This window comes from Crassostrea angulata, chromosome 1 (assembly GCF_025612915.1).
Source record: "Crassostrea angulata isolate pt1a10 chromosome 1, ASM2561291v2, whole genome shotgun sequence".
NCBI classification, from domain to species: domain Eukaryota; kingdom Metazoa; phylum Mollusca; class Bivalvia; order Ostreida; family Ostreidae; genus Magallana; species Magallana angulata.
This window is the reverse complement of record NC_069111.1, coordinates 11268683-11281714: the sequence shown is the minus strand read 5'-3', so window position 1 is coordinate 11281714 and position 13032 is coordinate 11268683. Positions and strand designations below refer to the sequence as shown.

Below are 13032 nucleotides of genomic sequence, written 5' to 3'. Positions count from 1 at the left end.
TACATTTATTGTACAATAAAGGAAATTAAATGAAAAACTGACAAAAAGAAACAAGTCATATATAAATAATTGTGTATTTATAAACATCACATGGTTCAGAGGTACATGCACATACTATACAATAAGGTATTAAAATCAGTATAAAGAAATGAAAATAATGAACCAATAGGTAAAAATACACAATTTCTTTCTGAAAGCAGTTTCCAATATTTCATTTCTTTACTTCATCATTAAGGATTGATAGATAAATTTAAGAGCTGTATTCATTCATGATTACACACATAAGATGAGATGTCTATTTACATATCACAGTTTTTGGATGAACATTTACTCCACTTCCTCAGACACATTCACACTTGGTTCATACAGTCAGAGTTCAAGGCTTCCAGGTTATCACTTTAACTGCTATGGCAGCAGCTTTTACAACAGCTGGGATGGAATCCGTTTCATGAGCTCGAATCTGTAAAAATTCACATAAATTTGTATAATTTTCTATAAATATTGTACATTTGGAGACTGGTATAGTTAAACTAAAAGTGAATTCTTTTTTTACTTTTTGTGCTAAAGAAGGACATGGTACTCCTAATGCCTATAGTAAATACAAAAGTATAAAACATTTACCATATAAGCAAATACAAATACAAAATTATCTTAATGAATGTACAGTATAATATACAGTGGAGCCTCAGATATCCGGACGCCAGATATCTGGACGCTTCACTTTCCGGTCGATTTTTATTGGGAACGGATTTTTTACACAATAATTTGTCTCGTTTATCCGGAATTCCGCGTTCCGGATCCGGACGGTCAAATTTTACCACATAATATTGTTTTCCTTTAAATTTTACCTCATTTAACCGGACGGTCACATTTAAGTGTTCGGGGGCACAGTTCCCGTTTTGCACACATTTGAAAATAAGGTATCGAAAAAATGTGTGCGAAACGGGAATTTGACCAGGTGAGATAATTGCTTAATTGCTATAGTCTATATCACAATTCCTGCGAGGGCATTGACAATAAAATAAAAAACATATCTACTCGCAATTGAAAACATGTATTTCATGTTACAATATAACTTGCATAAAAGCACATTTACATAATAATTGACATCCATATTCATGAATTTGATTTCAAACATCAATTTAGTCATGAACAATATCATGATTTTTTTAAACAAGAAAGATTATTGCGAAAATGTTGAATATGTAGCGCCTTTGTTTAACTTACTGCCTATAGGAAGTACATGTACATGCTAGAAGTTTGAAGAGAAAATATCATATGTTAATATTTGATTATTGCGTTTGCTGACATTAATGGAATAAATGTGTCTACTGAAAACGCTGCTAAATATTTTTCATTTATGTTGTGTTATCTCTTAAATAATCGAAGAAAATGGACAAAATGTATGATGATAAATATGCAATTTTATATGCATGCTTCAAAAACTGTAAAGATTATTTCACAAAACCTATCAAATGTAGACCTAATTCATGCATTTTCAACCTTTTTCAGTTTGAGGTATATCGCATCAATATTAAATTTTTTTGTCAGATTTTTTATGTATTTAACCTCTGATTTGAAAAACTAGAAAGTGACCCGCCATATACTAAAGCGGTGATGTCAAGTTCGCTACTTGAAACATTGAAATATTTTGTGATAAAGATCTGTTTTCTTTCATAACATTCTTTCTGTTGATACCAAACAATCAGTTATAAACATGCATTTTACGTAATTTGCAACTCAATTGTAAATAGAGACACGGAGTACCACATATGACTGTTTATGTAGTTTTCCCATTATCCATTGATTGGACCAGCAATTTTTCCTAAATTATTTGGTTTTATATTTAAGGTAAATGGACAAAAATGTAAAAGTCAATTCATCTAATCTAATCATTATTTTTAATCAGACTTTTTAAATATATCATTATCTTTATTTTATCCAAAAAAAAATGGTGATAGTTATTAGTTAGTAGACCTAAAACACAACAAAATATCAGTATTCTTCTTGTTTTATCGTTAAGGCACTGATAAAAGACGGATAGATATCCAGGTAAAATCTTTGACCGAAAGCAGACTATAATTGCTATCAAAACACAAATCACACCTATTGTTCTATACCCAATTATTAAATGTGTGCAAAACGGGAACACACCGAAGTTTTTTATGCGCGAGTGCAAATTGGTGTAAAAACATCTGACACTGGTTGTTGGTTTTAAACAATGGCTTCGTCCGGTAATCGGGGTCACCTGTGTCACGCTATGTACTCGCCCGAGGATATTACGATAACCATGGATGCGACATGTTTAATTGTCGCCATTTAACTTATGAACTGTTTTTGTTTGATTAAAATGTCATGAAAATTGTTTAATTTGTGTTTTAAAAAGTCATCTATTGATTGAATTAAAATTCTATTAATCGTAGTGTGATTTGATCGTTCGTACGCCTATTCATTTTAAAACGTAATTGAAATGAAATATTTGACAATCTGAGTTCTGTTTACGATAGTTATTAAGACCGCTTTGGATGTTCAGGGTATCGACATTAATTTTATAGCGTGTGTTCAATTAACAGTGTAATAATAATTTATGCCAAACATGGCGTGGATGAGTGTTCACGCTACTTGTAAATATCGCTTGGGTGCAATTAACTCTATAGAAAGATGGATACGTAAAATTAGCTTGGGTAAGTTATGTCAATGAAAAAATAGCTTGGACAATTATCAATAAGGGAATATATACAGATTTTCATCCATTTTCAATCATCAAATGTTGAGCAGCTTCAAATATGTCAACACCACCGGCCAAAAGAGCGAGAGTTGCGATCACCGCTAGCTTATCACAATTCAGATATCCGGACGCTTCACCTATCCGGACGATTTGGCCTGGGGACAAAAGTGTCCGGATAAGTGAGGCTCCACTGTATAATTAATAAAAGGTAAATCATAAAAGGTAATCCAGAAAATTGTCTGGAGACATTTTGTCCTATTCATGAAAGATATATATACCTCAACTTCTCTAATTATTGTTTTATTTGTGTACTGTGCATTATCAATTTCTGGTGATTACATGTATATATACCTGGGTAATGTATTTGATCGTAGCAATGGTAATAAGAATTGTATATTTACCTTTTCAACATGCTTCAGTAACACTGTTCTTCCCTCAGGTGCCTCAGACAGACAGGTAAGAGCCTAAAATATTAATGCTTAAAAATTCAAAATTTGCGGTGGATAACACTGTTTTTATGAGCCAAAATCATCAAATTAAAGCTGAAGTGTATATTGCATTCAAACTTATATTGGCAGCAATTTTATGATTATGATTTGTCAGTAATAACGAAATGGTCTGGAATGCTTTATCACTTGAGCAAATACATGCTGTATTAATGGAGACTGGATTACAGCAAGAAATAAATGCCACCATCTTCAAAACCTTGCTGTTTTTTCTTGCAGTCTTATTAAATTGGTTTCCAGTTTATGAATTACATTTTATTTGCATTTTCTCTGCCATAAGAACACTGATTAAGTTTTACCTTGATGGCATTAAGTCTGACTTCACTGACGGGATCATCCACTAAGTCTACTAGAGGCTGAATGGCTTTGCCTTCATTTATTGCTGTGTATTTGCCTTTTGTGGTTATTGTTATCCTGTTGGTAGAATTAGAAATAATGCAAAAAAAAAAATCATATTAATGGTCAATTTCTAAGAAAAGAAATGATAGCAATTTAAATTTAGATATTGTAGAGACTATTTGTTACAATTCAAGCTCAAGAGAAAAACCCAACAAGATTTTATGACATAATGCAAATTGTGAAAACTTACATCATAAGGGCACCTGCTGCATTGGCGCGCACATCGGGCTCCTTGTCCTTGAGAAGTCGGACCAAAGGTGGTACAGACTTCACATCCACAGCTTTGTTCTTACCATCTAATGGGACACTGAAGTAGAAAATATATGCATTAATAAAGATGACTTATCACACAGGTATATGTACTAGTACCGGGGTATATTGCATATTGATACCACTTTTTTTCCAAAACTTTTCTGTTCATTTGAACATGTGAAAATGAAATATTTTGTAAAATTATCTTTTACAACAAATGAGAACTTGTTTATAGTTTATATTTGTCATTAACAAAATTAGTCTGTGTTGATCATATATGTCAACAGGATACCTGAGATCCATAATGTCCCTGGCAGCTTTCGCTCGGATCACATCAGAGGCATGGTCCAGGAGCTTAGTAAAGGTCTCCATAGCTCCAGCTGCCAATGCCTGCTGAGTGTTCACTCTCATGCAATAGTGAAGGGTGTCCAAGATCAGTATCTAGATGAAAGAGAAATCATATCACAATCATAAATATCTATTCAGAATGGTGACATTTTTATGTAACATGTTTTTTTTATTGTTAGCCGATGCCTTTTGTGTGTATCCAAATAATGAGTACTTAGTTTATCAATGGATTCCTTAGTCATTCAGACATTCTACTATGTTGTACACGATGCTCATATTCCTAAGTAAATAAGTGCTTATATGGTAAATAGGAGCGTTCTACCTTGATTTCATCTTTTTCTGTTGATAATTTTTGAACAAGAATAGGGACTAAATTTGCATTCACAATGCCCTCAGCTCCAGGGGGTGTTTCAGAAATCATTTCTATTGCTTGGTGGGAATTCTTCCTAGCAATGTCTTCTTTGTCATCAAACAATTTTGCCACTGGTGGAATGATGCCATTGTCTAAAAAGGCATCTCTCCCAATTGCATGACCTGTTAGAATTAAAAATATGAAATAGATGTAAACTACTGAACAGAAAACATAGTTCCGTATTAAACATATTAAAAGACAATGTATAACTTGCAATAATGTTTATAATATTTATTACCTCCAATGACAAACAAGCACTCTGTAGCTTTTTGTCTAACAGTCAGATCTCCATCAGTGAGTAAAGACTTCAGACTCTCTGCTATTCCTTTAAATCAAAATCAAGGTATCTTTATTTTCATTTATATAATTATGTGATGCCTTAATCATAACACATGCAATACAATTTATAGAACTTGTTTCCATTATGAAAGTTAATTTGAAATCTATTTAACTATCATAAAACATGATATGCATATATTCATGCAGATCACTATATACTTTACTTATTTATTAAACTCTTTAAAGAGGACACACTGGACAGGCACAGAGGATGAACGCAACCTGTCCAGTATCCACTTCTCTATAAGCAAAGAGAATTGCAAATGCATTGGCAATCATTACATTCTCTCTTTAGGAAAAAGTAGACTTTATATTGTTTATGAAAATAACTTGAATTGACATTAAAAAAAAATGATTTGACTTTATAGCCACATTTTCACACTGAATCATTTATATCGAATTGATAACACGTATATAATAATTCTATGCTCACTTACCCACTCTTAATGCCTCTGCTATGTGTTCAGGATCATGCAGATGGTCACATAATGACATAACAGCTCTTTGACGAACTAATAGTGTTGAATCTTTCAATTCCCTGTTCTAATTTTAATAAAAATATGGTTTAATTATCATTAAAGTTGATCAATACAGTGCAATTATGTATAAATATAATTGTCACAATGCTCTATTTTGCTTATTGCATTATGTTAATTAGTGTATGCTTTATTGATGTCATCTATAATATTATTAAGACGAAAAGATTAACTGAAAAATACAACTTTGCAGGTGCGCTACGTTGCCTCCCGCGTTTCCTCTATCATCATATAAGGAGACTTTGTTGAAAATCTTACCAAACGTGGAAGAGCCCGATCTCCATAGGCCAAAGGCGTCCTTGTTGGATCGATATGAGGTGGGTAATTCGCGGATATTACTGTTTGAGCCATTTTGTTCTTAATAGCTATATATCCAACACTAACAACAAACACAAACTTCTCGACAAGATTTACGCTGGTTACCAGTGACGATGTTAATGAAACAAAGCTATGCCTACAGTTTCGTATTTTTTCGAAGTTGCTAGGGAGAAAGTAGAATTATGTTTCTTTTGATTGAAATTTGATAATAAGTGTATGTTTTTACGTTTGTTCTATTGATTGAAATTCAGAACCACTAAAAATGGTCATTAGTTTCGGAAACAGTTGCAGTCTTCAATGGCGGCGATTTCAAGTGTCAAAATCACGACAATCATCGAGAAGGGTATACGATGATACAACACGGCCCAAGGCAAGAATGTATGTGAGGACAGTCGTATGCATTATTTATTTATGTTGCCTTGAACTTTTATTCAGCATCTATAATTCTACATAACATTAACAATAACATTTCTTACTAAGTTATTCCCCTTTGTCGAAATACCTTATTTGTAACTCGTCTGGATCTAGTTATATCAACAGGATGTTAAATTTAATACACTTTTCATATGAAAAGTTGGTTCATTTCTTTATAAGTCTTATATTGGTACTATGCATATTGAAAAAAATGAACATAACACTTTCAGATAGGTTTCATTTGCTGGTATTGGCTTCAATGTATAGGCCTAACTACTGGTATTGTACTGGTACTGCCTAGTGGTATAAAATGTATAAACTTCTCCATCACCAACTATTCTAAGGTTAAATCTAGCTTATAGTTTGTCATTTCTTGAATCATTGGACTTTCATATGTTAACCAGCATGAAAGGGGAATGATATTTGTTGATATGCTTTAATTTTCATTGATTGTTTGTAACATTAATGGTTATGAAAAAATGCTTCATTTCAGTCTAATGGGAAAACACAGAAACATTGAAGAATATATAAGACAAACTGCAGCAAAAGAAAAACAGAAAATAAAAGAATCTGTTTTAGAAGGTATTTACATTATACACAACAGATTGAGTTATGGTGCATATGTACATGTATTGGACAATTGCAAAATAATAATTTTGAAATTTTAAGATGACCTACTTGAATTCTAAAATTTAATATTTACAATATGTGCATGGTTTAAGTTTTCAGGACACGCTCAAAATCTCCAGGAGGGAATGGTGCCTTTCTTGTTGCAGGAACACATAGTGAAACTGACAGGAAAAAGACACATACAGCTTCTCCTGACAAAAATTCTGCCTGTGCAGGATTTGGGCAGAAACATTTAAGAGAATTGTATTCTGCAGCTGATAGAAAAGACTTGGAGGATAACATGAGTCCAGCTGAACGAAACACAAGGAGCAGAAAACGTAAAATGAGCAAAACCAAAGGAGCCAGGATAAAACTTCATAAGGTGCTTTCTTTTGAATAACATGATCATCATTACTGAAACATGTGATTAAAAATAAACAAATAAATACAGAGCTATTATAAGAAAACCCCTGACTTATTGAGTTGCTCACTTTGTGAATTTGCATTATCTTTTCAGACAGAGGAAACAATTGGCCAAGTACAAGCCCACTCAGCTTCAAATTTGAGATATGTAAGTTTTTGACAATTTTTTAAATAATTGAGTTCATTTACATAATAATATTGTATCTCTTCATTATATTTTTCTAAAACTGAAACATAAATGAAATGAATATAACTTTATACAGGCTCTTAGATCAGCACAACAACAAAAAGAACAGCATGCAAGAAATGCAATTTCCAGAATTGCTAGTAATCGAATGACAGTCAGTATCATTTATCTTATTTTCATGAATTTGTTTTTGGAAGTTGTGAAGATGATCATTTTTTGAACTATAAAATGTAAATTTAGTTCAGCAGTACAGAACATGATTGCATGCATATTATATGATAAAGCAAATGTCTTTTCAACCTGATAATTGCTGGCATATCCAATTTTAACGAACTGGTATTCTAAATATTCCATGAACTTACTTATTCATTTAATAAATCTAACTAGTGCTTTTAGGTGTGGAATTTCACTAAGGGTATATACTGTAGATTTCCTTTTTTTTTTTTTTTTACAATTCCAGTAGTTTCTATCATGTAGCAAGAATATAGAAATGCAAGTGTCAAACTTAATTTTGTTGTAAATCCATATACTTTACAACTGTCCTAAAAAACCAAGGTTTTATTATCTGTGACAGTGTGCTTCTTGTAATATTACTGCTTCTTGAAATATATTATCAGTTCCTTGCATTTAATTAGGAATTTACAGTTTGTATGGTTGAAATTCAGTTGTAATCGATTGCCTTCTTTCTTTTCAAGAAACGACTTGGACTATTTAATCAAGGAAAAAAATCAGAAACAATATTGAGAGGTATTTACTTTTAAGTTTATAGATATCATAAGTTACTAAAATCTCCAAAATAAGGGAGATCATGATTTTAATATTAATCTATTGTTATTTACTAAGCATGCATTAATCGTATTGTTTAATAATAATACAAGCAGAAAGAACAGAAATCACGATGTTCCAAAATGGGTGATCATGCATTTTCCAAATTATTTTTTGAAATGTTCGGATAAATTGATTTATAAATTGTGTTGTTTTTACAGCAGCTTATACATTGAATGGAAGGCAGAGAACAGCAGAGGAAGATCTACAAGAATTTCTAAATAAAAGTCCAACAGCCACACGATCCAATGAAGCAGACAGACTCAGCTCTCATCTGTTAAGGTGGTTTCTGCAGAGTGATATTACTTCTATACACGTGACTTATATTCAAAGGACTCATGTTGACAGAGTTTAGAGTGATATATACAGCAAACAAAATTTTTATTTACTATATGACCGAATTCTTTTTAGCAATGGTAGGTCAAAGGAAAATGAGGTGGTCAGAGTGAGATCTGCAGATGTGAGTGGACCAGAGACAGGATACAGGAGTGCCCCTAGTACTTTACACTCCATCACCCCGGCCTCTATACAAAGGGTGTCTGCTCCACAAAGGTACCACCAATCTCTGTCATATAGATACCAGCACTTGATGCTGTACTCATGCTTTATATTTACAATATAGACTATTTGATAAGTTAGATGATGGTATTTTTTAGAAATCTTTATACACATACATTTGAACTTCCATATCTCAAACTCTGATATGATTGTGAATCATATTGATAATTTGAAGTAATCAAAAGATACCAATTGCTAACTCTTAGATATCTTAAGATATTTTTTTTGAGTCAGCTAGTCCTCTTGAGTTTGAGATTACAAGGTTTGACTGTATATATATATAGGTAATGAAGATCAGATACATGTAATTCTAAATTTCAGTCCTAAAAATTAGCAGCGATTTATTAAACACTTTCCGAATCGTTTAACTAATGAGAAATTTGGTTGGGGTTAAGTTCATTTATAAGAAAGAAGTGTAATCATTAAGTGTATTTCTTCAGCATTAGGAGCCTTGTCAGCAGCTGTAGTTCAGGAGGGAAAGAAGAGCATGTAAGCCAATTCTTATTTCTCCAACTTCGATTTCATGTTTTGTAATTTTGTTTAATTTTATTGGTTAAAGGAAATAGATAAAGATTTCTTCCTAAAAAATGATTATTATCCTGAAATATTTCTCAACAATGGCTTATGAATCACAAATATAAAATGATGCTTACATGATACTTGAATGAAAAATATCTTGTTTAACAGCTGCCTTCATTGGAAGAAACTGTGGATAAAGTTTTGTCTCGAATAAAGCCAGAGATTATATTTCCTGACAGAGGTATTATTTTGGATTTAGGATTTTGAATAAGATTCTTCACAATTTCACAATAAATGTAAATTTCAAAACATGAAGTAGCTTTTCTTCATTCCAAACAATTCTATTAGTGTCAGGTGTATTACAGCTCGATCACTGTGCTACTTGTTTTAATGAATTGACAGTAGATTTTGTCCAAGAAACTACAGATGAGTTGAGGAGAATAATGAGAATAAAGTAAGTTTACTACACATTGTTTTGGAAATGAGATCAACTATACTTGTGAGTTGTCATTCATATCTCTGTGTAACTAATTATTATTCAGTAAAACTACAACACTGATTTTTACTATGTTAATAGTGCACCAAGGTCCTACACCCCAACTCCTTTACTAAGGACATGCTCATCTGTGAAAAGATCTCTATTGACCGGATATCCCACCCCTAGAAAAGGTACAGTACATGTATATGATATTTTAAAGTTTTCTTTCTTTTTGTTTGCTTTTGATATAAAAATGACTACTAATTTTTAAGGCTATATATCAAAGAACTTTTTTGAGCATGGCAAAGAACTCACCAAAGCTACTACAAATTTATATTACAGATAAAAGTACGGAAAAAAAGCCTGTTCCAAAGCATTTAACATTATCAAATGCTGGCAATTCCAACCCTAGGGAGGAAGTAAACCATCAGAAAGCTACATTACAGAAGGAGCCTAGCACCAATGAGTCCATGGTGTTTAGCAGTAGTCCTTTTCAACTGGGAAAGAGGCAGTTTCAACCCTGTTTCCATGATCTGACAGATATTCAAAGCGATGCACAGACTCTGCTGCAGTGCCATGACCAGGTGATTGCTCAGGCTAAGCGTCACACAGAGCAATCGACCATAACACGTGAGGAGATCTCACTAGAGGACCTGTATAATGCTGATGGTCTAGACATCCTTAAGAAACATGATGAACAAGCAAAGAAGCTGCTAAACCAAGGCTGGCGGGGGGATAAGGAAAATATCGAGGGGAGATATTGGAGGAGAGAGGAGAGGATCAGTTGGAGAGAGGAAGGTAAAGATTGGAAAAGAGGCAAGGAGGGGAATTTTTGGAGGAGTGAGGAGGGAAACAATTGTAGAGACAGGGACGGGAACAATAGGAGGAGAGACAAGGTGGAGAATTCCTGGGGAAACTTATTCCCTGAGATGCCAGAGGCAAGGTTTTCATCACAGGGTTCTTCAGTGTCCTCGGGATACCAAGGCAGTCAGATCCTGAGGGACACAAAAAACTGCAAAACTGAAATGGTAATTGATGAGACATATAGTTTGAGGCTTGCTTCTTTGTGCTGAAACTTATATTGCTGTTGTTCAACAGTTAAAGCAATATGAGCTGCAATTTTCATGATGAATTTTTTTTTTAATGAAAATGTTTCTTTCTACTAAAATGACAAAAATATCATGGTTTTAGGAAAATTTTCACGGAATTTTTGTGAAAAGGGTGGTTAAGGAGCCTTAATTGGAGCGAAATTGAATTATTGTCATCCTGTACAAAAATTGATTTGCTATATGTTCCTTAGAAGAGATATTTTTCCTCTGACAAAAATTAATGATTTTCTCCAACCTTATTTATCATAAAAGTTAAAGTTACGTGTAGACTTAGCATACCAGCAGGTTTTTACAGCAAAATAAATTCTAAAAATACAGCTCATATTGCTTTTTAAACATACTTCTTCATGTGCAGTTTGTATTTTAAAATAATAAATATTCTTTAAGATACCAACTTACTCTGGACCAGCACAGTTCTCTGGGTTTATGCCTCAGTTCCATGATCAAGACTATTACAATGGAAACCACACAAGTGGAATGTCTAGTAAAGTAAGATTTTTTCCCTTCACATTTCAGATTTAAATACTGTAAATTCCTTATTTTACAAAAGTACTTAATTCTATGATTCCGCTTTTTTTTTGTATTAAATCGCAAGAATATTAAATCATGAGCACAATTTTATTGTTAAAATTTCCTATAGTTCAAAACTGACTGTAAAATAAAAGCGAACATATATGGGATGTACTATTTGTGTTCAACATTTAAAAACACTGCTGTTACTAGTATCCATTGCACATTTACATGTTTACATAAACTTAAGGTTGTTGGTCTTTTCAGATAAAATCCTTGGATATCCTAGAAATTCTAGACAACACAGAAGCACCTCATTCTCTTGGTTCTTCAAGGCAGGAAAATTACTCTGCGTCCTATTCAAACAGATTACCACACCGAGACATCATTGACAACCTGACAGTAGACCCCGACATCATTAGTATGCAGTGTGGAGAGAGCACTAGTCAGAAGAGAAGGTCCCCTCAGAGGGCCTCACAGGAGGAGTACCACTTCTGTCTGAAGAAACCCAGCCTGGACACGCCCAGTCCTCCTGATGAACTCTTTAAAAAGCACAGCCTCATTCCTTAGGGATGTAATGTCACATAAAGAGCTCTCTGTCATGTTTTGTCCACCCTAACAGAATTACTTTGTTGAGTGGCCAAGTGTTTGACTATACACGTATGGTTGTGACTGTAAACCTACCGGGTACCAAAATCTGAAACTTTCCCACAAACACTTGCTCTTGTTATATGCATGTATGTTCTCAGAGCTGAATACATGTAGACAACAATGTTTTAAACAGATCAACTATATCCTTAATTTTGATTTCTTTTGTTGTCTGTTTTTTAGCTTGAAGTTATCATCACAATGAAATGGTTCATCTCAGCACTTAAAATGTTATTAAGATTGTTAGTGAATAAAAATCTCAAAACATTCATCAAAGTCCTTGTCTTTGACTTTTTGGTGGTTAGTACAGGCATATGTTGTTTTATCTGAAGTCTATTTATATGCTTTTCAGGACAGTCACAAAATAATGAGGAAAAAAATATGCAAGAGCAAAGGAATGCATGTATACTGGTGGAAAATTTTAAGTTACATGGATGGCTGCTTAATCTTCCTTGGAAAAGCTATTATTTCCAAAGATTCAACAGTCATGTGAAAATGCTATGCTCCCTATACTTATACTGCATACTTATTAGGGACTTTTAAACCATAAACCAACCTTTACTTTAAATATTTTGACTTCAGTTCTTGTTTCATTTTGTATGATATAGATTTGCCATACAATTTCCAAAATTCCATATATTTCATTTAGTTTATAAATTAATATATGTATAATTATATTTATATCACTGCATATGGCATTAAAATGTCTAAATTGCTGAAAATGCAAATAAAGATAGATGGCACAGTCAGCCTTATATACGTGCATTGTAATATGTGGTAGAGTTACTTCCCTTAAAATCTGTTCATATTAGTTTAACTCTTTCTATATCTAGAAAGCAAAGTTGCCATTGAAATATTTGCATCGTATCCAGTAGTATTTTTGATTTCTGTAGATTTTGTTCACCAGTGGATGT

The 13032-nt window shown here is 33.0% G+C and overlaps 2 protein-coding genes across 4 annotated transcripts; one reads left to right on the top strand and one right to left on the bottom strand.

Moving 5' to 3' along the window:
- Positions 1-55: 55 nt before the first annotated feature.
- On the bottom strand, positions 56-5962 carry LOC128160515 (radial spoke head 14 homolog). The gene is made up of 9 exons (XM_052823847.1): positions 5779-5962; positions 5422-5527; positions 4884-4970; positions 4556-4767; positions 4178-4326; positions 3824-3940; positions 3534-3648; positions 3130-3192; positions 56-460 (listed from the first exon to the last, which is right to left on the bottom strand). The coding sequence occupies exons 1-9, from the start codon at positions 5869-5871 to the stop codon at positions 377-379; spliced, it is 1026 nt and encodes a 341-aa protein (XP_052679807.1). The 5' UTR covers positions 5872-5962; the 3' UTR covers positions 56-376.
- A 98-nt stretch (positions 5963-6060) lies between these two features.
- Positions 6061-12336, top strand: LOC128160491 (uncharacterized). 3 transcript variants are annotated; one of them, XM_052823833.1, is made up of 15 exons: positions 6061-6216; positions 6746-6834; positions 6975-7243; positions 7379-7432; positions 7548-7625; positions 8167-8218; positions 8461-8578; positions 8708-8848; positions 9295-9343; positions 9542-9614; positions 9776-9827; positions 9951-10042; positions 10194-10879; positions 11348-11449; positions 11738-12336. In XM_052823833.1, exons 1-15 carry the CDS (start codon positions 6101-6103, stop codon positions 12038-12040), a joined length of 2274 nt encoding a protein of 757 aa, XP_052679793.1. In that variant the 5' UTR covers positions 6061-6100; the 3' UTR covers positions 12041-12336. The 3 variants fall into 3 exon arrangements, with proteins under 3 accessions (XP_052679793.1, XP_052679787.1, XP_052679798.1); XM_052823827.1 differs by having other exon boundaries at positions 8458-8578; XM_052823838.1 differs by lacking the exon at positions 6061-6216 and having other exon boundaries at positions 6230-6834; positions 6982-7243; positions 8458-8578.
- Positions 12337-13032: the final 696 nt, after the last annotated feature.